This window comes from Protopterus annectens, chromosome 1.part2 (genome assembly GCF_019279795.1).
Source record: "Protopterus annectens isolate FY-2018-M chromosome 1.part2, PAN1.0, whole genome shotgun sequence".
In the NCBI taxonomy this organism is placed as follows: Eukaryota; Metazoa; Chordata; order Ceratodontiformes; family Protopteridae; genus Protopterus; species Protopterus annectens.
Window position 1 is genome coordinate 207,228,240 of NC_056727.1, and position 26,730 is coordinate 207,254,969.

A 26,730-nucleotide genomic window follows, 5' to 3' on the forward strand; every position below is an offset into this window, starting at 1 on the left:
AATCGTACCTGGGGGAAAATGGGGCTGGAGAGCCTGCAATGCTAGAAGCACCACCCTCACCTCCAGGACGTTGATATGCAATCTGGTCTCATAGGGGGACCACATGCCTTGAACTGTCCTTCCCAAGTAGTGCCCCCCCCCCAGCAGGGAGGCATTCGTAGTCACCGTGGCTGTGGGGGAAAGTGGAAGAAAAGAGCGATCCCGAACAAGATCCGGAGAATGAATCCACCAAAGGAAAGTCCCTGCACAGCCGAGAGACTCGAATGGGGTGTGACAATGGGAGATCTAACATGGACCACTGAGCCACGAGGGTCCACTGAAAAACCCACATTTGCTCTCCTTGTTAGAGGGTACTGGGTTAGAGGAAGACCAAGATTTTCTGCTACCTTTTGTTGCTGGAATTATTGCAGCAGGGTCAACTGAGAGTTATGAATACAGACATTTATAACTTAGTAAAACCCAATACGGCTTATCAGCTTTTTTGTTTCTTTCTTTCTTTTTTTTTTTTGAAACTATAACCAGTAAGTCAGGAGCCTTGCAGGCAGCTTTTAAGAGTTTCTTGAAGAAATGGCAAAATGGGAGGAATAGGTGTAGAATTAGAACCCTGTGATATGAATGTGATACAAAAGGCTTTTATCTTGAGTGAATGAGAAACTGACTTCTGCCTCAGTATAGAGAACTGAGTGAAAGGGTTACTTCAGCTATTCTTTATTTTTCTGTGAAACAGAACTATTTTAAAATTTGTTTATCATCTAGTCTATGTGACTAAAAGGCACTTGTTCATTACATTCTTTTACATTCTAAAAGTTTGATAAAACACCTGTTTATTAGTCTACGTGACTAAAAAACATCTGTTTATTGCATTCTTTCACATTTCTAGAAGTCTGATAAGGTACTTGTTTGTTTTACACTTTTATATTTTTTGAAGTGAAATTGCAGTCATAGGGGTTGGCAGGCTTGACTGAACATTCTGGGATGGGTGGCCAACATCTCTGGTCTGTTCTGAAAAGACTTTGTTGATCCCTAAAGGTTAAGTTCCCAGGAAAACTGGAGAACAGCTAGGGTATAAAAACTGGGACTCTCTGTCAGTTGGTAGACGCTTCACCTGTGGAGTGGATGCACTATCCAGGACTTTCCCGTTAGCCTCCTACTTGACCTCAACGGGGCTTGCCGGTAAAGTGTGGGCTAGGATGAAGTCTCTTACTTTATCTGTGATGTATTAACTTTTTCCCTCTCTTTTTTATTAATGTTAATGCTTGCCTGACATAGCAGTACAGCTGCTTTGATATTAATATTACTGCTTGCCTGACTTAGTATAACTGGTTTGATATTAATATTAAAGTTTGCTTGATACAGAAGTGTAAGAGTGTGCTGACTAATAAAGCTTTGTTCTTTGCAGTGAACATTCTTTGTCTTGATCATGTCTGTCTTGCTAAGAAATTGTGTTTAGGCAATACAAATCCTCATTCTCCAATAGATCATAAAATCTGCCCAATTCTGGGGAAGCCCCTATCTGCCCTCAAGGAAAAACATCCCTTTGTCTAGCAACAGTCTCAGTGAAGGAAAGAACTTGTTTAGGATTAACTTCTGGTTCACTATCTGAACTGTCTGAGATCTGGGCGATGGATTCCTGAGGAGACTCACCCCTCTCTCTGTCAGAATCCTCATCCTCAGAAAACATACACTGTTCTCCGGCAATATCTGCACTACAACTGTGAAAAGGCAAACAGCCCTCAAAATTGAGTGACTGCAAAACACTCAGCTAAAGATTTAACATCTGACTGATATCCAGAGACAACTTGATCATCTGCTCTGAAATTTAGTGTTTCTTTCTTTTTTCTAAGAATATCCCTACTGGGAGAATGGTCAGGAACAGTCTACTGTCCCTGGCAAGAGGTGTCTTTCACCTGTGAACTCCTGTACCTAATGTGTTTCATTCTTCCATACCTAAAAAGAGAAACAGGCCCATAAGATGTGACTAATCCCCCAGTCTATAGTACCCATTGCATCTACACCACAGGAAGTTGAGCCAATACATAAGTGATCTGTGGAACCATCTTTGATCACACCAAAGTTAGTTATTAAAGGATGAAGCAATAATTTTGCCTGTTGTTTTCTTTTTGGGAAAAGGCGGAGTGGAAGAAGCAGGACCAGGAATATTATCCATGCTGCAGTCAGAGAAGAAACCTGATTACTGGTACACCAAGCTCATTAACACTACAAGAAGGTAAGCATTCACTAGTAAGCACACTTTCTCTTCTTCGTATTAATAAACACACGCAATATACTGAAAAGTGTATCACTATTCCTTAACCTTTTAGTCAAAAATATCACAGAACATTTACTACCTCAGAAATGAGAAAACATTCTAATTCTGTTAAAAACAGTAACAAGTGGAAAATACACATTCCAACTGTAAAGGCACAGCCCAGATACTTAATATTTTTATAAAATCACATTTTTCCACACAAAATTGAAAATAAGCTAAGTAAATGGGTCCCTATTATTTTAGCGAACGCAATGAATTGCGAACACTGTTTAGTCGAACGTCATTACGCGAAATGGCAAAATACCGAAATCATGGAACAGCAATTCTTTTCCTAGGGAAAATAATCACTGGGCCGTTTCGGGGAATTTGCCATTTCCTCCACTATGGTGCGATCTTGGAGTTGGTATATTTAAGTGGGGGGGGGGTGTTTTAATTTTTTTTTTTTTTTTTTACGGATCAGTGATTTTTTTTTTCCCTAGGGGAAAACAAAATCACTGATCTGTGAGTTTGACATTTTGGGTTTTTGGGGATTGTGGGTCGATTATATAACATTCGCAATTCATTGTGTTCGCTTATATAACATAGACCCAAGTAAAAAGAGTAGAAGCACATACAATACAATCTCTGACAGAAGTCAGTATTCTTAAGGTGGAATACCAGAAATAGCTGTTCTTTTTTATGTATGTATATATATATATATATATATATATATATATATATATATAGGGTCTATATTATATATTAGAAGTTTCAAAACTTCGAACCTCATATGTTTGACAACATATGAGTGAAGTCTGAAACATCGAAAATATAATAAAAAAATTTAAAAAAAAATTACCTCAATGCTCTGAGCAGGGGGCAAGCCCCCCCTGCTCTCTCCACACCCCCGTACTTAAATATACCAACTCCGAGATCGGACTTCAGTGCAGAAAAGGGAAACTTTCCTGTTTTGCACTGTATGGAGCCGTTGCTTTTCACCTTCAAACTGTTTAAAGTTCAATCATATGGTGTTGACCATATGACATTCGAACTTTAAAACATTTGAATAATTAATAAGGACCCAAATATATATATACTGGGAGCTGTGGGCGGCAGCAAAGACTCTACATGGTGCTCTATAGGGGGAAGAGTTTTAGAGACCAACTGCTCTGAGCATCTACTGTGGTGCGCAGTATCCTCAACATAGGAGAACATGGATCACAGACTGCGCGGTGTGGCAGGGCTAGCCACTCGACTGTGTAAAATATGGCTCTAGGTGATTCGGTCATGTTGACTAATGTCACCAAAAATGGGCATGGGTAGTTACCGGTGATAATTGCGTAGAGGACCCGGCCTACTCTGACCCACGCCAGGGACCTGTGCTACTGGTGGAAGGGGCATATGTGCACCTATTGGCCAGTGTGTGCCCGCCATAAAGCCCAGCAGCCCTGGGTCAATAAGATACTGGCTGGCTGGTGTCTAGTTGCCCAGCCTGGGTTACTTGGGATAGCTCTGTTGACCGAAAGCTGGAAGTAAAACCAACCAGCCTACCAAACATGAAGTGAGAATTGCTACGCTTAATGTAGGTTTGCTGACAGGATGCAGTTTGGAAGTGAATGACATGATGATACGGAGGAGGCTGGACATCCCATTTATCCAAGAGACAAGATGAAAGGGCAGTGCAGCAAAGCCACTTGGCTTGGGACCCAGAGTCTACTACTCAGGTGGCGGGCAGGCTAGAAATGGTGTAGGAATTGTGGTGAGAGAGAGGCTACAGAAGGCAGTAAGGGATATCATCAGAATTAATGACAGACTCAAGGCAGTCATACTCCAGTGTAATGATAGGGCAGTATTCATAATCTCAGCCTATGCCCCACAGCACGGTTGTGATAGTGAGGAAGAAAGTGCATTCAGACAGCAGTTGCAGGAGCTACTAGATAAAGCAGGACAACATGAATTGGTGTTGATAATGGGTGACTTGAATGCACATATCAGGACAGACAGAACAGGCTATGAGGACTGCCTGGGCCCACATAGGTGGGGCAACAGGAATAAAGAAGGAGAAGTCATTCTAGACTTCTGTCTGGCAAATGGCTTGGTAGTAGTCAACACATGGTACAGAAAGAGAGACAGTCACAAGATCACATACAAGAGTAGTCACCATGCAACTCAGGTACACTTCCTCCTAGTAAGGAAAAGGCACCAGGGTAGAATCCATGATTGCAAAGTCATCCCCAGTGAAACAGTCGGCCCATTGCTTAAACCACTAGTTGCCACAATCAGCTGCAAGCAGTGATCAGAGAAGGCTCTAAGGTCAACAGAGACCAGGCTGAAGACCTGGAAGTTGACAGGAGAAAAAGTGCAATAATTCAAGGAATTACTCGGGGCTCTAGCACCCCAAAAAAGAGGAGGAAATAGGTGGAGTTGAAGAAGAATGGCAGCACCTAAAAACAGCATGTGTTAGGACTACAGAAAAGACATGTGGCCGAGCCACATATGGAAATAAGGTACATAAGGAAGGCTGGTGGTGGAATGCAGAAGTCCAGGAAGTTATCAAAAGAAAGAAGGAGTGTAAGAAGAAGTGGGAGACAGAAAAGACTGACCAGACTAGAAAGGACTATTGGTTGGCTAACAAAGAAGCTAAGAAAGAAGTTGTAATAGCAAAGAATAGGGCATCAGAGGCACTGCACCATCTTCTAGAAAGTGACTCAGTAAAGGGCACAAAGAAACTAAGATAATGAAGATAGACAGACACCCTTCATAAAGAATGCCAGCAACAACCTGCTCATCAGTCCAGAGGACATCAACGGCAGATGGAAGAAGTATTCCCAAGCAGCTTCTGACTGAAGAAAAACACACAGAAGCTGTATTGCCCCAGAAACAGCCTACAATGAGAAAAGAAGAGGAGCCCACCCTAGAAGGCATAAGAACAGCACTAAGTCAGGGAAAGCAGCAGGCTCAGATAAGGTCACAGCAGATATGATAAAGATGCTGGGTGAGATAGGGGAGAAATGGCTCCTGAGGGTACTAATAGCAGTGTGGAGAGAAAGGCGTATCCCAAATGACTGGAGAAGAAGCATACCCATGCTAGTGTACAAGAAAAAAGGGGACATCCACAACTGTGGGCAGTACAGAGGCATCAAACTCCTATCACATTGCATGAAAGTTCTGGAGAGGGTGATTGATAAACGGATACACATAGTAGAATGTAAGATGGGAGATGAGCAGTTTGGATTCATATAAGGATGCAGTACAATTGACCCGATGTTTGCATTGAGACAGATACTTGAGAAGAAGCTAGAGATGAGGAGAGAGTCCAACTGGGCATTCCTAGACTTGGAGAAAGCATATGACAAGGTCCCAAGAAAACTGATCTGGGCAGTACTGCAGTGGTTTGAAGTCCCAGAAACATTGACAGAATTAGTGCAGGCTATGTACAAGGACCCAATGACTCAAGTACGAACAGTGTTCGGCCTCACAGAGGGGTTCCCAGTGGGAGTGGGTGCACATCAGGGTTCAGCTCTGAGCCCACTGCTGTTCGTACTGGTGATGGACTACATTAGTAAACAGGTTGGAGGGGATGGATCAACAAAGCTGCTGTATGCAGACAATGTGGCTGTACAGGAAGACTCTGAGCTAGAACTTCAGCAAAGGATAGGAGAATGGAATGCAAATCTGAAGTCACACGGGATGAAACTAAGCACTGATAAGACAGTAGCCATGGCAGCAAATTGGGAAAATCATAAGAAGCTGAGAAAAGAGATAGATGGGAAAATAGTGGAACAGGTAAATAGCTTCAAGTATCTGGGAGGGGTAGTTGTTGAGAAGGGTAGCTTGAATGAAGAGGTTAAAGTTAAAATCAGAGGGGCTGCAGCCAACTGGCATAGAGTATCAGGTGTAGTCTATGACATAAGAATGCCAAAGAAGCTGAAAATTAAGGTGTACAAGACTTTGGTAAGACCAGTACTACTATATGGTACAGAAACCTGGGCAGTACACGTAGAACAGTTGAAGAAGCTAGAGGTGATGGAAATGAAGTGCCTGAGAAAGGTGGTAGGATGCACACTATGGGACAGATGAAGAAATGAGGACATCAGAGCAGAAGCCAAAGTAGCTCCAATTGCAGAAAAGATCAAAGAGAACAGATTACAATGGTTTGGCCACATGTATGGAAAAGCAGAAGACAATCTGGTGAGGAAGATTTGGGACAGACAGGAAGAAGGTAAGAGGAAGCGAGGACATCCAGCAAAGAGGTGGATGGATTGTGTGAAAGAAGATCTGCGACAGTCAGGCATGAGTGTTGAAGAAGGCAGGAGTCTGGCACTGAGTTGAGAGAGTTGGTGACAGTTAACACGATACCCCAACCCCATGTAGAAAAATGGGGAAAAAAGGGGCTGATGATGATGATCTGACATATATATATATATATATATATATATATATATATATATATATATATATAATGGTAGATCAGAAATAATACGATATATATTAAATAAAAATATTTATAAGAGGAAGGGGTCCCCAAAAGGAGTGTTATCTGCTAGACAAGCAGCTTTTTGGTTGACTGCTGTTCCTATAGAGCCAAAGCCATGCTTCTCCTTGAAGAGACAGCAAAACACTGAAGACTTACGTCACTCTGATTGCTGATATGCTTCCCTCGAAAAAGGGTGCAGCCTATCAGCAGCGAAAGTGAGCGAGAGGGAGGGGAGTTAGAACTTTGACAAGCTGGCAGGGTGCTGTGTCCTTAGCAGGACACTACCCATAGGCTACTGCAGTAGTCAGGATGAACAGCATCTACTATCACTGGCTTGTGCAGTCATGCCCTCATCTGCCCAGTACTGGCTGCCATCATTATGATGAGACACCACTCTCCAGCTCAGACTCTGTCATTAGAGCCGTCCCACATTCTGGCCAAAAGTCACTATTCCTAACCCCCAAACTGGACAAGCCCATCCACCCTGCCTGTGTCATCAAGTGTTCAAGATACTAGGTGGACTCATGTCACCTGGGCTGTCATCAGGGCTTCATTCCTGTATGCCATCAGTTCAGACTACTTTTTCTACTGATTTAAAAATGAATATTTCCACAGTATGTGCCTGAAGATACCCAAGCTACAGTTTAAATCAGAATGTTCCTTAACTGAAAGCAGCTCTTGAACCCTGCACTTCCTCATCCCACTGGTCTCCACTAACTAGATGCATCTACAAAAGATAATGGAATCAGACTGCTTCTGAATTCTTTCCCAAGAGACCCTAGCAATTCTAAGGCATCATGATTACTATATAATGTTGACAAAAGCAAGAGAATTGAAAACACAACAGATTTGCAAAAATGCCTGACAGAGTCAGAAACCAGGGAAACAAACACCATTCCCTTTGTCTTTTTTGACTTGTAGTCATGTCCACAATGGAAGCCACAAGCTTCTGCTGCTCATCTTAATACCTGCCACGTTTGTGTAAGTGACCTTGGAATATGCACAGCACTGACCATAGGATAATGGTACAATAGTCTACTGCTTTATAGTTTTACTCTCCTTCTGCTCTACTCCCCATTCTGCTCTCCTTACCTGTGAACTGTCTGCTCTGCTACTCCTCCCTACATCCTGCTGCTTACTGATTGTCTCCGCTCTCTCTGTCTCTACTTGCTCTGGCCCCGCTCGCCTCCCTACCCCAATTTCAGGCCACCGCCAGGGGTCCTACCCTTATACTTCACTAGACACTCCCCTATTTCTCTCAGCCAACCACCATCAAACATTATCTCCACCACTACCTCCCATACTTTATAACTATCTATTTTATCTCCACCTCATTCTCCACTATTGTAACTCTCTCTATAGTTCATAAATGTTAACTATAACCTCTACATAACTACTTTTTCCCCCTTGCTCTTCTCCTTTACCCTTCGCTGTAACCAAGCTCTTCTCTACTTAGTCTTGAGCTCACATTCTCTTACAAGCAGTATTTACCTGACACTTACTCTCTATCATGTCTCCAATACTCAAAGCTTATTCCACATATACCCTATTTTTTACCATTACTATAGCCTCCCTATCCATACCATATTATTATACCTTCTATGAAAATATCACTTTACATGAACAAAACCTTCACCTCCCACAAACTTTACCAACTGCATTTTTCAATATCTTGACTCATAGTAACATAACCTGTTACTCTAACTTTCTACTCCCAAAATACCATAGAACAACTCATATATCTTTCTACTTAAACAAAAAGTACTCTTACAACTCACCAAAATCCCTGAAATTCCTTGAATTCCCAGCAAAACCTCCTCCTTCATGGAGATATTCATCCTAATCCTGGTCCCTACACTAATAACAATTTTAATCTTAATAGTATTACATCACCTATAATATCATCATGTACCAAAACACCTAACTCCCTACTAATAGCACAACTCAATATAAGAAGTTTAAATAATAAAATTCATCACCTACACTCTCTTCTTGACTTACATGCATTCGACATACTATGTCTTACTGAAACATGGCTAAAACCCTCTATTCAAGATCAGGAAATCACCCTCCTGGCTATAATATATACTTAGACCGCATAAATAAGAAAGGTCGAGGCAGAGCGATTCTCTATAAATCTAATCTGCAAATCACTCTACAATGAACTTCCATCACTTGACTCCAAAGCCGAAATATTATCTATCAAACTAAGCATCAACAATAACAAATCAATTTATCTCATTTGTATGTACCTTCCTTCCGCCTGGAAATAATACTCATATCCTAGAAAACTTACTTATTTCACTTTCTAGCCAACTACCTCAGGAAACCATAATACTTGGGATTTCAACATTGACTGGATGACCTGTTCATCCCAACACCCCACCAGCCATATAAATCTTTATGGCTTCTCTCAATTAATTAATACTCCAACTAGAATCCATAAACCCACAAATAAAGAAACAACTCTTGACTGGATCCTTACTAATAACCACCTAAACAAGTACTCTCCAGGAACTCTTCCTGATAATATTAGTGACCATATGCTCACATTTGTTATTAGACAAAAGTCGCAACCCAACTACCCATAAAGTTAAGGTGTCTCGCTCAAACAAATTCTTTAACGCAGATAAGTTTCTGGCAGAATTGAAAGCATGTGACTGGTCTCCAATGACTACCCTTGAACTAAACGAAGCAGTGGCCTACTTTAATACCAACTTTCTACAAATCCTTGACTATCATGCTCCTATTCACTCTACTAGGATAAGGACCAAATCAGCCCCATGGCTTACTAAACAAACTAAACAAAAATGCTCCTTAGAAATAAAATATGGGCTAAATGGAGAACTACCAAATGTTCATCTGATCACCTACTCTTTAAACAATTAAGAAATGCCACTAAGAAAGATACTCTTGCAGATAAAAAGAATTACTACCTTCACATTCAACGAACTAGCCAGCATTCCTCTCAAAAATTCTGGTCAGGTATTAACAAACTTCTTAAACCAGGACATTCAACTACTCCTATCCCTTCAGGCTTTAATCTCAATAACTCCACTCTGATCCCAGATGCCTTTAACAAGTACTTTATAGAAACCATTCAAACCCTAGCTAATTCATTACCCTCTTCTACTACCTCCTTACCTAAAACCTCTAACACTTCATCCAATGTCTTTAACTTACAACCAGTGCCTACATCACTTATTTATAAGCTTATTAAGAAACTTAAACCTTGCACCCCATCAGCTGATCAACTCCCATCAGAATACTTACAAATTGCTGCAAAAGCTATTGACTACCCCATATCCATTCTTATCAATAGGACTATCTCTGAAGGAAAAATACCCACCCTATGGAAAATATCTCACATAATACCTCTGCATAAAGGTGGCTCCTCTATCGAGCTCACAAACTTTCGCCCCTATTGCCTTACTATCCCCATTAGCAAAGATTATGGAAAGATGCATACATAAACAAATTCTTAACCACCTTCTACAAAACAAACTGCTAGCCAATAGTCAACATGGTTTTAGACCTTCCCACAGTACTACAACTGCCCTCCTTTCCTTCTCTGATGCCATAAATAATAATAGAAACAACAATCTTTTCTCATCAGCTTTATTTCTAGACCTGTCAAAGGCCTTTGACATGGTTAACCATAATATACTTCTTGACAAACTAAATCTCTATTCACTTGGCTCACATCTCCAATGGTTCAGGAGTTACCTCCAACATAGGCAACAAAGCAGTGCTTTGAGACAACAACCTATCCTCCTTACTCCCAGTAAACATTGGGGTTCCACAAGGATCAATCCTAGGTCCCCTTCTTTTCTCATTATTTATCAATGACCTTCACTTGAATATACCCCAAGCCATCTGCATTCAATATGCTGATGACTCAACTCTTATTTGTGCTGCCAATAATGTTTCCTCCCTCCAGTCCCTCACCCAAACAGTCTTCCATAATGTTGAAAAGTGGTTTATGGAACTCTCCTCCTTCTTAATCCCAAAAACAAAACTTCTTCTCTTTACCCCTACACACAAATCTCCGACACCTTTCTTCACTATCTCCTCTAACAATGCTACCTGTATTAGTCCAGATATGTCCACTCGCCTATTAGGTGTAACAATTGACAATCATCTTAATTTTGATGACCACATTAACAACACCATTAAATCAGTTAATAAAAAATCGGTACTCTCTACAGAATTAAACCCTTTCTTACCCTTCTGCTAGAAAAACTGTAGCCCAGAGCCACCTGATCTCCCTTTTCTATGCCTCTGCTATATATACAAACCTGTCTAAAACAACATCACCAAACTTTCTACCTGCTACAATAGTATTACTAGATTCATTACTGCTACCCCTTTAGAACCCACCACTGTATTAACCTCAAGCAACTAGATTGGTTAGAACTCGACAACCACTTACTCTATCAACAATTAATAATCATTCATAAGACCCTCTTTTTCCCAGATGCTACCCCTAGCCTTACAAAACTGATTTCACCTTATAAAAACCTAGCCACACTACGATTCGGGCTAATAAACTCCTTGTAGCCTTAACCAAATCAAAGAATAAAGCTGGAGACTCATTATTTTCAAATGCTGTAGGGAAAATCTGGAATCAACTACCTCAGGAAATAGCAAACCTAGACTCTACATTCCTTTTCAAGAAACATATCAAAGAACATCTAAAACTCAATGGCTATGTCCTTGTACTAATCCTGACTGAAATTACTTCTGAATTACTCACAACTTCCCCTTTCATTTACTCCTAACTTTCCCACTATAAAACTAACTTTTATTGTAGACAGACTTATCTTTAGATTGCCTCTAACATTTTTTTTTCTCTCTCTCTAGCACATATTGAATGTTGTTTAGTATCTAACTGTATGTGTTCCTTAATCCATGACTGTTAAACAACTATTTCTCTGACAGATTTTGGTTCTGCTTTTTTGGCTTTATTATTGTTAAATTCATACAAATGTATAACTTTGTACCTATTTTATGTTGCTTATTATCTTTTATTGTTAATGATTGTTTTAATTCTTGTAATTCTTGTAATTGGAGCTTTTCTCCCCGGCCTCTACTGAAAACGGATATTTGTCCAGCTAGACTAGCCCGGTCACCAAATGTAAAATAAAAATAAATAAAAATAAAAGAGAAGAAATCATCATATGTCATTATTAATATCATCTTCTTCTTTCGGGTTTTCCTAGTTAGGGGTTGCCACAGCGGATCACCTTGTCTGCTCATGACTGGCAGTGGAGTTTTCCTGTGTCGAGTTGCCAGCCTGGCGCCCAACCTTCCAAAGAAGGCACACACATGCTCACACCTAGGGCCAATTTAGAGTGTCCAATCCACCTGCAGCATGTCTTTGGGATGTGGGAGGAAACCGGAGCACCCAGAGGAAACACACGCGACCACAGGGAGGACATGCAGATTCCACACAGAAGGCACCACAGCTGAGGATCGAACCGGAGAACCTCTTGATGTGAGGTGGCAATGCTAACCACTGCACCACCGTGGCCACCCTATGTGTCATTATTAATATCAGCTTCCTAAAATCAGAATTCCACTTCCCGGACATAATGCTGGTTTCCCATTAAGGCCATGATAATTAAAAAGCATCTTTAAACTCCCAACTTCCTAATAAAAGAAAACTAAAGCTTACTGTTTCTATGTTTTACAAACAAATTTCTAATATAAATTCAATGAAGAATGCCTTCACTCCTTGCCTTATTGCCTGTTAGTCTAATGAATATTTTGACTCCTTGCGTGCTTACAGTATGCTCATAGGTCTCTGCCTCCTTGGACTGCCCTACAGTACTACTGTCTACAGTATAGCAATGCTGGTCTAAAAGAAAAAAGCAGATCAAAATTAATCTAGCCTTAGAAACTTAGTGATAATCTATAAGAATCCCAGAGAGTTGCAGTTTTGCTGTAATCATGGACTACAGAATATTTAAATGAATGTCAAACCATGGTGACTTTAATGTACGAAAGTATTTTATACCCCAATATCTACATCCTGCAATAATGATCAACAACACATTTATTTATTTACATTTGCTTACTGGGTATTGTCCATCTGGGCAAGAAACCCATTTTCAGCTGAGACCCAGGAAGAAAAGCTCCCAAGCAATGGTTACAAAAGTTAAGATGAAAAGAAAAATACACACATTGTGCAAATCAGTAAAGTTATAAGTATTGATAAAAACTGATAAAAATAAACATGGTACAGATATGACAAGAGTAAGAAAAAAGTCAAAAATATACATATCAGTGTACTGGAGCTCAAATTCCATGGTCACAGTTAAATTTAAATAAGACAGTGCACATAACTTGACTGCATACCTCTCAACCTCTTATCTCAGGAAAAGGAGACAAAGCCAAAAATAATGGGGGAACAAGACCCAAAATCAGGAAGAGATTTTAACTACTGCTTTTACACACTTGTGTTAGTTACCACTGTGCAAATTACACACACTGCAATCTACAGACTAATGAAAGTTTTAGGTTGAAACCGAAAACATCATAAATAAATAATTTATTTATTTATTTATTTTTTACAGGGGGCATCCCCTCCTTCTAATTATATATACCAGCTCCAAGACTGCACAACAGCAGGGGAAGGAAAAATTCCCACTTCTTGCTGATCTTAGAATTTGCCAACATTATGCAATCAAAGGTGCATCTGTTGCTTATACCAGCATTCAGAATGTTTGACAAACTGCTTGACTCCCACATTTAGCTAGTTACATTTTCTAATGGACATAAGTCTGTAACAAAAAAAAACATCTGTCATTATTTAGTAATGGGAATCCCTGTCATTAGCCATTAAACCACAAATTTTATGAGGAACATACCAAAATATGAAGCATAAATCAGGGACAAACTGCAAAATCAGATTGATGCATTTTGCTGCTTTGTTATTCATAATTAATGCATTCATTTAAACATACAGTATTAAATCTGCTATGAAGGACGTACAAAAACAAATGCTCTAACACACAGTAACACTTTATTATGTTATACTCTTATTGTATTGCATCACACACGGACATCAGCATGAAAATATGGCACATCATTCACTATGTAAATACCCATGATACATCACATTTTCAGAGTATCTTAGAAACTTTGCTTGATGAATGATACTAAACAACAGACAGTTAATGCCTGATGTTAAGATTAACCAAAATAAATTCATCTGTCTAGATGAGGCCTAAAAAACACTGTTGAGGGAGTTATGCATAATGATGAGATTCTGACAGAGAAGAATCTTGTTCAAATAATTCAGTCATTATGCGTAGTGTCTTACACAGTGTTTCTCTGTAGTGTATAACAGATCTGTGTTAGTCAGTGATTTCTTGGTGTAATTCATACTAAAGAAGTTCTCATATCCTTCATGCACCAAGTGTACCTAGCTGAGCTTCCTCATTTAAAATAGTTTATTTCTTAGGAGCCAGGGAGGATTTTAAAAGTTGGTTTTACAGCAATAAAGAAGAATTTTCCAAAGTCATTGTGATGCAGCAAATTAGAAGACATGCTGGAGAACACAGGTCTCTTATTCATTCTTGCAAGGCAATGTATCAAGTTTGCACCATAAATTAAATATTTCACAACAGTCACACATTCTGCGTTCTGCACTAAGACACTAATGGGAGGGTGGCCTAATGGTTAAGGTGTTTCCCTTACAAACACAAGGTGCAGGGTTTGAGTCTCACAAGGGATAATTGGCTAGGCTTAAAATGACTCGCAAGGGCAGTTAGCTTAGTACTAACCTATGAATACTATAGAGCCACATTCACTCCTATATCTGTATAAATTAGTGGTACTAGGTGTGACTAGGGCAAAACAGTGACTTTTTAAGTGTTGGGTTGGAATCTTGGTGCTGTGGTTCAGACTGAAGTGTTACAGCATCTCCCCAAATGTTTCTATTTTCAAGCTGTTTAATAATTCTGTAATTAATAACCACCTGCAAAAGTACATTTTTGTTTTAATAAATTAATACACATGCATGTGCTCATGCACCAACACACACGCACACACACAAGTGTGTATATTTATACATATAAATGTACTTTCATGGTTGCTGTATGCATTACAGAATGTTCATTGCAGGTTTTAGTTGAGCTCTGTGTAACTTTATAGTATCCCAACTAAGAATATATTAAAGCATTGCACTGAAGATGTTCAAATTATACTAGTCTTGGCTGACACTTTTAACTAGACCATTCTGTAAAATTATTAAAGGGCCTAAAATGACACATTCTTTAATAATGCATTTTATACCTGACAACAGCAAGAACTTTGAAGTTAAAAATACGCCTTAAACCAGCAATGGGTCTCAAGGGTAGTAACTATGGTATTATCTGCAATTACTTGTTGCTTTTTCTAGTCTCCAGTGGCAGCAATTAGTCCACCTGTTGACACACTATTTTTCTTGTTCTATTGTTAATGCAGACATTTGACTTATACATGGGTGTAATTACCATCACTGATGGTGTCACAGATGAGCTTCCCTGCTAAGGTTTTGTCAATCACCACTTTCTCCAGCTGCGGCCCCGAAAGGCTTAGTGAAACCAGCACACCTGATCCAAGAAGAAGCTAAAACCAAACAAGCAAAAGCAAAACATTAGACTTCTTTTCTGGAAATAAAACTTAAATGTCTTTTTTCGACACTTTAAAGTTTTGTGCAGTTCTATGCTAAATGACTTGTACTATAAATGTAATACAATAATACATTTGCACACAGAAAGAATAGGAAGATTTGGCATCATAAAGAACTATATCCCGACAGCTGTATATGCCATACCTACAAACACATTTACATCTATTTGTTTTAAAAGGTATACTTTGTTTTTGACAAAACACTTTGAAAACTTGCCTTACTCAAGACAAGAAAGAAAGCTCTTACATCACACACACTCTGAGGTAAAATAAAGCAGTTTGTTACTTTAAACTCATTGAAATGAAAAGAACATAATGGTGAGCTATATTGTAAAGTAATCCCACACTGCACAAAATAAACAAATGATTTTAAAAAATGTATTCATTCATTCATTTTTGACAAACCACTTAATCCTGTACAGAGTGGTAGAGAAGCCAGAACCTAGTCCAGCACTCAGTGAATGCAAGGCAGAGAAACTAATCCTGGACAAGTTGCCAACCCCTCACAAGAAGCACACACATTCACTCATGGCAGGCAGGCCTATGGGAAATTTAGAGAGCATCCACTTTAGGTATGTCATGTACTTGTGACCTGGTAAAATATCAGGACACCTATGGTGAAAACCCATACTGACAAAGGAAGAAGATGTGCATATTGCACAGTATGTACACTGGCTGAGAACTGAAATGGTAAAATTGAGGAGTCAAGCAACGCTAACTGCTGCAAGTGTGTGCCACCCTTACAAAATTCAGTGTACAACTATTCTTGCATAAAGTGAAACACTTTCAGTATTTACAACCAATTCACCAAGGATACAGCCCATTCTCTTGCTCCTCAACCTCTGACTTACTTCATATATACAGAACAGCTAGTAGAAAAAAAAATAACATGAGAGTACTGACAGTGCTACTGGCCTGCCAGTACAGTTGTGTGATTTCTCTGTCCTCAGCAGTTAGAAATTGTCACTGATCTGGAGGCACTGTTGGATTTCTGTCTGTAACACCAACAGGCTGGGTTTAGAAATAGGTCAAGGTACAGAAGAAAAGACTGGCCAGCAAATGTTTAACTTCCAAGGAAGGCTAGTGTCAGTATAAGGTGTGAGTGGACCTCAAGTAAATACTGAAGGAATCACATAAGGGCCTGTATATCTACTTTAAGTGACTGGTGGTATAGGCAGATATGTGTATCAATGTATGCTTTTTCCCTAGAAAGGCATATTCAGAAAAGCTAAGTGTGATGCTAAGTACAGTGGTTTTCATCCTGTTCGACTCCTACTGATCTCTTTCTCAACTGGTTGCCCATGCTAGAAATTTCTGAATAGACACCTGATCCCTCAATCCACAATGGAGACTGAAATAGTAAGCAGGATTCCGTATGATGGTCATTGACTCTATAGAAAAAAAAATACAGATACAGATAAACAAGGTATGTTATCATTTCAGAAACAAAGCTTACTGCACAAAATGCCTTCCAATATAATACAAACAGGCAGCAACGCTTACGTCTAACAAAAAGAACAGACCAGCATCAATGAAAACCTCTCAAGAATGCAAAAGCCAGGGCCATATAAACAAACAGTTAATGCTAACTTATTTGCCATAAAAAATCTTCTAGACTTGCACATCTGCAGACACAGTTGCTGCAAAAGTTTTTCCAGTAATGCAGTGAGGTTATGTGACACCTCATTTGCACAGTGATTTCAATAGTGGCACTAAATGAAAAAAAAAATTCTAAAAATGTATCTGGGACACTAATACCTTAAAAAAATCCCACAATCAAAAACGGTACCAGAATCTCTTCTGCTCAGAGGGGAAACTGTTAGTTCATATGAAGACAATGCACAATCAACAGTGGTTCACAGTTTACATGGATACACACTTTTCAAATAATGTATCAGCAAACAGAAACTTAAAAACTGTATTCCCCAAATTTCATGATATGCAAAATTAACTACCTTAATACTGCACTGTACAATATACTATAAAACATACACAACACAACCAGTGACTATTTAATTAAGATCAGCAAATTCATAAATAATTATGGAAAATACAAACCAGTGTGTAAGAAGGCCACAAACAAACCATTCAGAAAAAAAATGCAAGAAAAACCCATCCAAGCTAGAGTTTTCACTGTGTGATACCTTAAACCTCTTGTAATGGAGGCCCATGGGATATATGTAAATGACTCTTTTAGGACATCAAGTGTTTCAAGTACTTGCCTTCTGATTGCCCAGGACTTTTTCACTTTTTAAGTCTTAGCAGTTACACTAAGGGCAATAAAGCCACACCACACTAGCTGTGGACGTGCATGCTTTGGCCTTTTTATTGACCTCATTGGCACAGCATAAGTGGATAGTTTGACTAGCATTCTAAAATATAGTATAAATAAAACCAAATTAAAATTAGATCAATTTAAAGTCTTTTTTTTCTGTCAGTTCCACTGTATTTGGATACCTACTTCAGACTCATCCTGCAATTTTGCAACAACTATCAAACCAGCAAGCAGCAGATAGGCATCATATTGTTTTATAACCACACAAAACTTTCTAAGAACTCCTGCCGTGTATCTTGGAAGTATTCTCCACTAAAAGACACCAACATCATTACATTCAAAGATTAAAATGCTAATTCACACAAAGAATAGGCTAGCAAAGAATAAGGAGTCAAGAAATTAAACAAAAGTAATAAACAAAATGTTTTGACTCATCCATAGCTCAAGAATTGGTAATTTGGTCCAAAGTAACCTGATAGGGACACAACCATTGTTTCTATCAATATAATGTACAGCATATTTAGGAGTTAAAGCTTTAGCAGATGGGATGATTCAATATGTGCCAAACACTTTACAAAAGCATCCTTCTATTCAAGTACTGAATGACAGCTCAATTAAATATGGTATACTTAAATTATTTTGGCCTCGACATATTTCACAGAAGTTACTTGTTCACTTATTCCACGCAAAAACAGCAACAAAAGTAAACTTTGACCACATCAAAATTCAAGAAATAATGTAAAAGTAAAAACATTATAGATATTAATGTCTGTGAGCTGGCAGCCAGCTTTAAGGGGAATGTAAGCACATAAATTAATTGTTGTTAAAGTGTACAAATGCTTGCTGTCACTTGTAAATTCTTTAAACTAACAATTAAATTCATAAAGATTGAAAAATATACCACTGTGCTTAAATCATGGAAGCATAGTCAATAACAGCTTGTAGATCGGGTCTACAACAGTTTTGTGAATTGGATAGCTCAGTTGGTAGAGCATCAGAGTTGTAATATGGGAGTTAAAGGTTTAAGTCCTTTACTTTTAATTTTTTATTTATTTATTATTTATTTTACATTTGTTGACTCAGTTGGTTCAGCTGGGCTGAAGCCCTTTTTCAGTGGAGACCAGGGGAGAAAAGCTTAACAAATACCAAGGTACTCTAATGCATGACTACTGAAGACATAATACATAGATAAGTAGAACATTATTTAAAAAAATTAACAATAATACAAATTAGAGATAAAATATTTCATTGCTAATAACGTCTGTGATGCCCGTGCACTGGCCCAGTAATCAAGGAGCCTCAATCTTCACCACTAGCACCAGTGAGGGGCATGTACATTGGGAAGGATAAGAGCACACACAGATCACATTCAGTTTGGGACTGGTTTCTCCCTTTCTCTCCAGATCCCCAATAAGACTCCCCACTGGCACAGCTATAGAGTGGAGTCCTAAGCCAGGTTTCCAAGCCAAGTCTTCCCAGCACTCCCTCTGTCCAACCAGTGCTTTGTGTCCCTGCTCAAGTAGCTGACACACATACACACTTTGAGATATGATTTATATACAAACACACAGACACTCCTGGGGAAGGCTGGCACAGGTTCACTAGGTATGCCCCTTCTGCCCAGGTTATAAGGTAGTAATCCACTGCCACCAGAACAGCTAATATCAGCTACTAATAAGGCCCTTACCAAAGGGTGTACAATTTTACTGTGCATTATTATTATCCAATTAGTAAGTGTGACCAGAACTTTTAAGGTTATTGGAGTGGCTTAGTACAGTATCACTAAATACAAGCAAGTACTCTAGAGCTTAAATTATCTCTACACAAAACAGCCACAGTTGAAAGGTTTAAACATATTTAATATTAAATAATAAAAACACAAGACAAATCTCCTCAATTCAACACAGTGCTAGTCAAGAATTCAGAGATCACATGAAAATGCTTAAAATGATACTGTAGAATAGTCTGACATAAATATAGAGAACAGCTAGTCTAATCTTACTATTTTATATTTCTAAAAGAAATACTAAAGTCTAAGATCCTACTTACATACAGAGCAAGCAAGTGCAGGTGATGTTGTCAATTCTGAAGACAAATGCAAAATGCTATCTCTTTCTCTCTGAGATCTCTTAAATTGATAATACATCATTGCTGACTCATTTTAGATTACATCATTCTTGACACTTCTTTGGTTTCCAGGCTACCAGAAACTCTAAATTTACTACATTTCTTCATTTTCTTAGTAAGCTTGCACCTGGCCAGGAAGACATAACAATAAAAGACATCATACATGTAAAACCTTGCAATTAACTCTGGTCTCAAAACAATAGAAAGAATTCCTTCGTCCAGTCATTCTGTCTCCGAGCTTTGAGATCAAAGTCATAAAATGCTTTACTTTATCAGCTTTCTTCCAGCAGGGTGCACTGTGAAGTTCGGAACATATAACACAGTTTTCTTACATTTGTAAAACAGCCTGTGGATTATTCTAATATTTACAATGACACAGAATTATCTACAAAATTCTATCTAGCTGGGCTGGCAGCCTTTCACTTTTTCATAACTTCTAAGAATCACTAATGTACAGCCTATTACAGTACAGAGTAAATGTTACAAGTAAGGTACATAATTTGAGTTAATGCCTATATTAAAATGCAGGTGGAGAGAGTAGAAGGAGTAGGAGTTGTGCTGAGAAATTAGGTGGAAGAGAAAGGAAGTAGGGTGATACAGATGGGGGAGGGCAGGTTGGCCAAAGGCAGTAAGGTCAATCTGGGGGATGATTACACTGACATAGTCTTAAGTTGCTTAGGTGTTTTTTAATGCAGTTCTGAACTGATGTTTGGGTTTAATATTTCAAATGTCAAGTGGAAGTTTATTCCAGTTTTCAGCTGGTGAACAGCTGTAAAGGTTTTTGCTGGAGTTGATTTTTGGCTTGTATATGGTAAGAAGATGTTGTTCTGAGCTCTGAAGTGTCCTGGGTTGGGAGTAGGAGGAGATAACAGAGGAAATGCTGGGACAGAAACCTGGTTGGTGTAGTATGGAGTGAATTATCTGAAGCTGAGAGAGGAGGAGGTTATGGGGAGGCTCTAACCAGTTTAGTTTCCTGAGTGCCAAGCAGTGGTGAGAAAAGTATGGGAGTTCAGCAGTAAATTTGGCCACTTTGTTGTAGGTGGTTTGTAATTTAGAGAGAAGTGTGGTTTGTAAGTTGGTGAGTATTTGAGAGCCATAGAGAAGAGTTGGTAGTAGATCGGCATGGGACAGGGCTGTCTTGGCTTTACTAGACAAAAAGTTTTTGTTCCTGTAGAGACCACCAAGTTTTTGGTGGGTTTCCTTAATGTTACTGAGAACACGTAGGTAGAATTTTAGCTGGTCATCAATAATGACCATGAGCAGTTTGGTGTGAGTTTCTACTGGGATGGGTGTGTTATTTTGGGAGGAGACAGAGAAAGTAGTTTTTAGATGATGCATTGTTTTTGGGACAAAGAGCAAGAGTTTGGTCTTCCTTGGGTTTAAGATTAGCTGATGTTGGTTGAGTCATTTTTCGATAGACAAAAAGGAGTTCTGAGTTGTAGTCTGCAGGTCGGACAGGGTATCAGCTATGGTGATGACTGTGGAGTGAGGAGTAGAGGTAGATAACTGATTGCTAAAAATATTAGAGAGTAGTGGGCTCAGTACTGAACCTTGGGGTACTCCCGTGTTTATAGGGAGTTCTGGGGAGATTGCTGAAAGCCATTTTACAGATTGGAAGCGATTGCTGAGGTAGCTAGAGACCAAAATATAGTTGAGGTAGATAGGTTGATTTCAGAGAGTTTTTTTGAGAGGAGGGGGTGAGAGATGGTGTCAAAAGCTTTTCAGAGATCAAGAAAGAAGCAAGAGACTAGTTTCTTCTGGTCTCCAGCTTGTGAGATGATGTTGGTGTAGAATTTTTTCCAGATTGCTGGGACTTTGGCTTTAGTGATGCCTCAGTTAATGAGTATACAGATGAGTAGGGCAATGGAGTTAGCTGCATTCTGGAGAAAGAGTGGAGGGAGGTCATCAGCTGAGGGGGAGCATGGCTTAAGTTTCAGAAGTAGGGATTTAATGTAGTTGGTGGATACAGTTTTTAGGACAAAGGGTGAGGAGGTGTTGGAGGTTTTGGGAGGGTTGGTGGGTGAGGTCGAGTTAGTGTTGGTGGAGGGATGATTGGTTCATTTGCTAATGGAGTCTATAAAGTAGGAGTTAAAAGTTAGTAGCAGTTTGGAAAGGAGTGTTTGTAGGACTAGGTTGGGGTTTCCTGGATCAAGGATTTGGTTAACAGCATGCCAGAATTTCTTTGGGTTGTTTAGGTGTGTATCAGAAGGGTTAGTGTAGTAGCTTTTCTTATCATTGGTGACAGCTTTCTTAGTATGGTTGCGTAGGTGTCTATACTGTTGGAAATGGGAGGGGAGTTTGGTTTTAGTCCAGAGCTTCCAGGTTTTATCCCTCTGCATCATTAGGATGTGGGTGGTTAGCCAAGGGGATATGGTTGCCTTTATTCTAATATTTCTTATGAGAGGCTAGGGAGCTAAGTATGCAAAGGAATATTCTGTTAAATTCCATAACTGCCTCATCAAGGGGTATGTGGTTAAAGAATGACCAGTTGATAGCTGAGAGCTGGCTGTTTAGTTTAATAGAATCAAACTTGTTTAATTTGCGACATGATTTGATCTTGTGTGGTTTATGCAAGTGAGGAGAATAGCGGAGGACTTTAATTGGGCAGTGGTCACTAAGGGTATTTGGTAGGGTTTCAGTGAAATGAAACTTATGGGGGTGTGTTACTAGGATCCAGTCAAGAAGAGATTAATGGTTTTATTTATTTAACATTTGTTTAACAGGAAAGACTGACTGGACACAGGTCCATTTTCAGTGAAGGCCCGGGGAGAAAACCTCCAACAATATAAAAAACAAACATCATACAACAAGAAAAATAACAGAGTACAGGTCATCAATGAAACTACATATTGCACAACAAAAATAACCAAAAGAGATGACACATTAACAATTTTGAACAAAAAATTCAGAGCCAGCAAACGGAGATATGAAAAATTGTATTGAATAGAAATCACAGCATGTTACAAGCACAGCCTTCTTCAGTGTACAAAAAGTCAATTCAAAAAACAGTAGCTGTATATATACTGATAGCAACAGTCCCATTGGTTAACTGTCATAAATGCTCATTAACAGGCCACCCAGTCTGATAATCCATTTCCTTTCCTTTGCATTTAGTAGAGTGCCATTGAGATTTATTGGCCCTATTGCCAAAAATCATGTCAATAATGATAAAATTAAATTTACTTGTGGGATGTACTGTAGTGTGTTTGTACAAAGCATTATATATCTTTTTTTGTTTGATATTACTTTGGTGCTCAGAGATTCTAATCCTGAGGGGTCTGGACGTTTGTCCAACATAGAAAGCACCGCAGCTACAAGAAGCTAAATAAATAATCCAATCACTGGAACAGTTGGAAAAGAATTGCAAGTCAAAAACTTTTGGACAATTACGCGTAGAAAATTGTTTGGACTTTTGCATGTATTTACAATTGTTACAATGTCCACATGGAAAGCACCCCTGTAAGGGTTCCCCTGTCAATGTTGTTTGTGTCGAATCAGATGATTTGTTGTCTCTATGTTTATAATGATTAAAGAAGGAAGTAAATTTAATTTCATCATTATTGACATGATTTTTGGCAATAGGGCCAATAAATCTCAATGGCACTCTATACTAAATGCAAAGGAAAGGAAATGGATTATCAGACTGGGTGGCCTGTTCCACCCGGGACTTAATGAGCATTTATTACAGTTAACCAATGGGACTGTTGCTATCAGTATATATACAGCTACTGTTTTTTGAATTGACTTTTTGTACACTGAAGAAGGCTGTGCTTTGCCAGCCGAAACCGGTTTGTAACATGCTGTGATTTCTATTCAATACAATTTTTCATGTCTCCGTTTGCTGGCTCTGAATTTTTTGTTCCTGATTGCTATTTTCTTGAGCCGTGCAGTTGCTACCGTGCAGGAGGTTTTCTTTTGTGTTACATTAACAATTTTGCAAAATTTGTACATCAGAGTATGTGGTATTATACAAACTCAAGACTAGTATATATTTCAGAAAGTACAGCATTTTTGAGGAAGACCTACAATAATTTGAGGTACTAGAGTATATAGCTGAGTAAATACAACATTTTTGAGGAAGACTTGAAATGATTTGAGGTACTAGAGTAAGTATAAACAGGGAAAGAAAAAGGCATAATAGGTTAATAATATGAAGTGTAGAGCTAAAGAAACTCACAGGGTGTGCATGAAAGTGCAGTATACAGAGTTAGTCAGGTGTATAGCAGGAGCAAAGCCACGTCTTTCCTAAGTGAGTAAATAGAAGTTTTTTAAATTGTACTATGGTGCAGATGGATGTGATGGAAGTGGGTAGTTGGCACTTCTCATATTTTCTTAGCTGCAGTTGGTGCAGAGGGTTAAGACTGTGAGCTGTAGATCCTGTGGTACAGTATTTGATTCCCTCAGCCATTGAGGGTTTGTGTAGTGGTTAAGGTGTTTATCCCTGACACAAAAGGTGCAAGGTTTGATTCTCACCTTTTAAGGGAAATTGTCTAGGCTCAAAATGGTCAACAAGGGTAGCTAGCCTCATACTTAACTATGAACAAATTCAGCTGTACAATAATACCAATTATCAAAACACCATGTAGCAAATGCCTGCTTGCCAAACTACATAAACAACTATAAGTATTGCAATGACAAAACACAGACAGCAATTTTAGGGGAGGGGCTGGCATAATAGTTAAGGTCTTTCCCTCGCGGGTGCAAGATACATGGTTTGATTCTGACCTCTGCTAAGCTTATAATAGTCTGCAGACTGACGACCTAGTATTTACCTATGAATCTATGAATATGGAGGCCACAGAGACAATGAGCACTTTACAAAATAGCCTGCAGCAAATTCATGAACATTAACAATATTTCTCAGATTAGCCATGGCTAAAACAAAGTTACTGAAGATAGAACAAGGTTTAATATTTACTTAAATGTCCAGACTACAGCCTTAGAAAGATGTGTACCATTTAAAAGTGTACCAATGGAAAGAAGAAAACAAATCAGTGCTTCCAGTGAAAAAGGACAAAGTACAAAAAAATCACTTGTCAGTTTATCTGAAGGAGCTGAAGGCCCTTATGCAATCAATTTTGCTACCCCCCCCCATGCACACACAGCAGACTAAAGCAACCCATATGGTGTTTTGCCTAAAACTAGAGCCTGGAATCATCTGTGATCATTTTAATAACATTTTCAACTTATGCTGTTATGATTCTGGTAAATAGAGTAAAAACAGCAATTTAGCAATTAGCCACTATATGTTGATAATATTCAAAATATTCACAATGGCTCTCCTTTCAAGATTAAATTTCTGAAATGACATAGGTTGCTAATAAAGTATTACAAAACAGCAGTCAAGGCCAACTGGACAACAGAATGGGTACAAAGGAGAAACAGTAACATGCAAAATATGTCTCTCTCTCTCTCTCTATATATATATATATATATATATATATATATTCTGTTCTCTCTGGCTAATTAAACCATGCAGCATTTAATGAAGAGCAGCAGCTGCAGTCATCTAATTGACTCATTGGCTCACAAACTAATGACATCTCTGTCAAGGCACAGTCCCTTGTCTCAGCAGAGACTGAAAGTTGCAGGGACAATATTATTACAACAAATGATGGAAGTAATGACCAGTGGTGGCTGGTAACTTCAAAGCAAGAGCATAGCTGAAGGAAGCAACTGAATGTATCTAACTGGAATTGGGCAGGACTATATTATGGCAGGTAAATGACCATTACCTTGATCAAACAAGTGCTAGGGTTAGTCACTTTTATCAACAGAATCCCTCTGTACCCACTCATGCTAGTCACTTCATTGACTATATAGATCACAGATGTCTTATTATGATCAATAAGGATAGCCTGACATGAAAGAGAGACCTATACAAAGGGTTCAATGGTGCTGCCCAGCAGTCCTCCTACTTCTTTCTTTCTTTTTTTTTCATACTTTGTCTTACTTTTCAGCTTTTTTCTACATCCTATCAAAATGTCTGAACTGTTCAAGAGTGAACTGTTGTAAGGGTGGAGGAAGCAAATGAATTAAGCCGAGGGTCTGTGACCATGAGTCCTCAAGAAGCAGTAGCATTCAAGATACATTGAGATGCATTTTAGAGCTTTTTTCCAACGTTATGGCTCAATGGTGGCCTGAACAAAAATTAGGAGGACTAAGATTAGATCAGAGTTCATGTATGAATCTTTAAGAAGCATTTCCAGATGTAGCATCTGCATAGAAATGCTGAGCACGTGCAGGCAGCAGTGCCATTTTGAGAGAACAGCCAGAGTTTTAACATGTATGAGTGCAGTAGTCAGTCTGTTTATAGTTTTATTTAAGTTTAAGTTACAACACCTCATTTCTGATGTGTTTGTGGATAATAAAACTGCTTGAACTGAACCCAAGAATGTTTGTTTTATCCTGACCAGACAAGCAACGTGGTGTCAGAACCAGGATCAGAAGATCAGCTTCTCAAGCCACGAGGTGCAGAGTTGAAGGTGAAGGCAGACTAAGTAGGTTGAGTGAAACAGAGCTCAGACAAACAAAAAAGGGCCAGAAATGAGCTAAAGGTAAAGAAAACTGTGCAGATGATTTATTTGGCAAAGAAAATTAAACTGAACATTTATAAGGCACAAAACACATTATTAATCAAACGAGTAGCACAAAAACATATTATTCATCAAACGAAAGGCACAAACCACATTTTGTAATTAAACAAAATGTTTAACACCACAATATTTGATAAAACTAGCAGAACTTTTCATATGGGTCTCAGAATTATCTTTGGTTTGCATAATGAGCATGTTTAGAGTAAAACAGGCACAAGAAAAGTATAATGAGGATGATAAGAGATTAAAAGGGCATAACGAGTACAATAAAAATGCAAATTGAGCTTAAAGAGCAAGGCAACTGCATGTTTTTAGTCAAAAACCATGT

At 38.8% G+C, this 26,730-nt stretch overlaps 1 protein-coding gene across 1 annotated transcript in view; it reads right to left on the reverse strand.

Moving 5' to 3' along the window:
- The window catches only part of LOC122788613 (WD repeat containing planar cell polarity effector), a 2,136,001-nt gene that overhangs the window by 1,756,831 nt on the left and 352,440 nt on the right, over positions 1 to 26,730 (reverse strand). Inside the window, exon 6 of the mRNA XM_044055516.1 lies at positions 15,227 to 15,341. Coding sequence (XP_043911451.1) covers positions 15,227 to 15,341 — 115 coding nt within the window. The remainder of the gene's footprint in view (positions 1 to 15,226; positions 15,342 to 26,730) is intronic.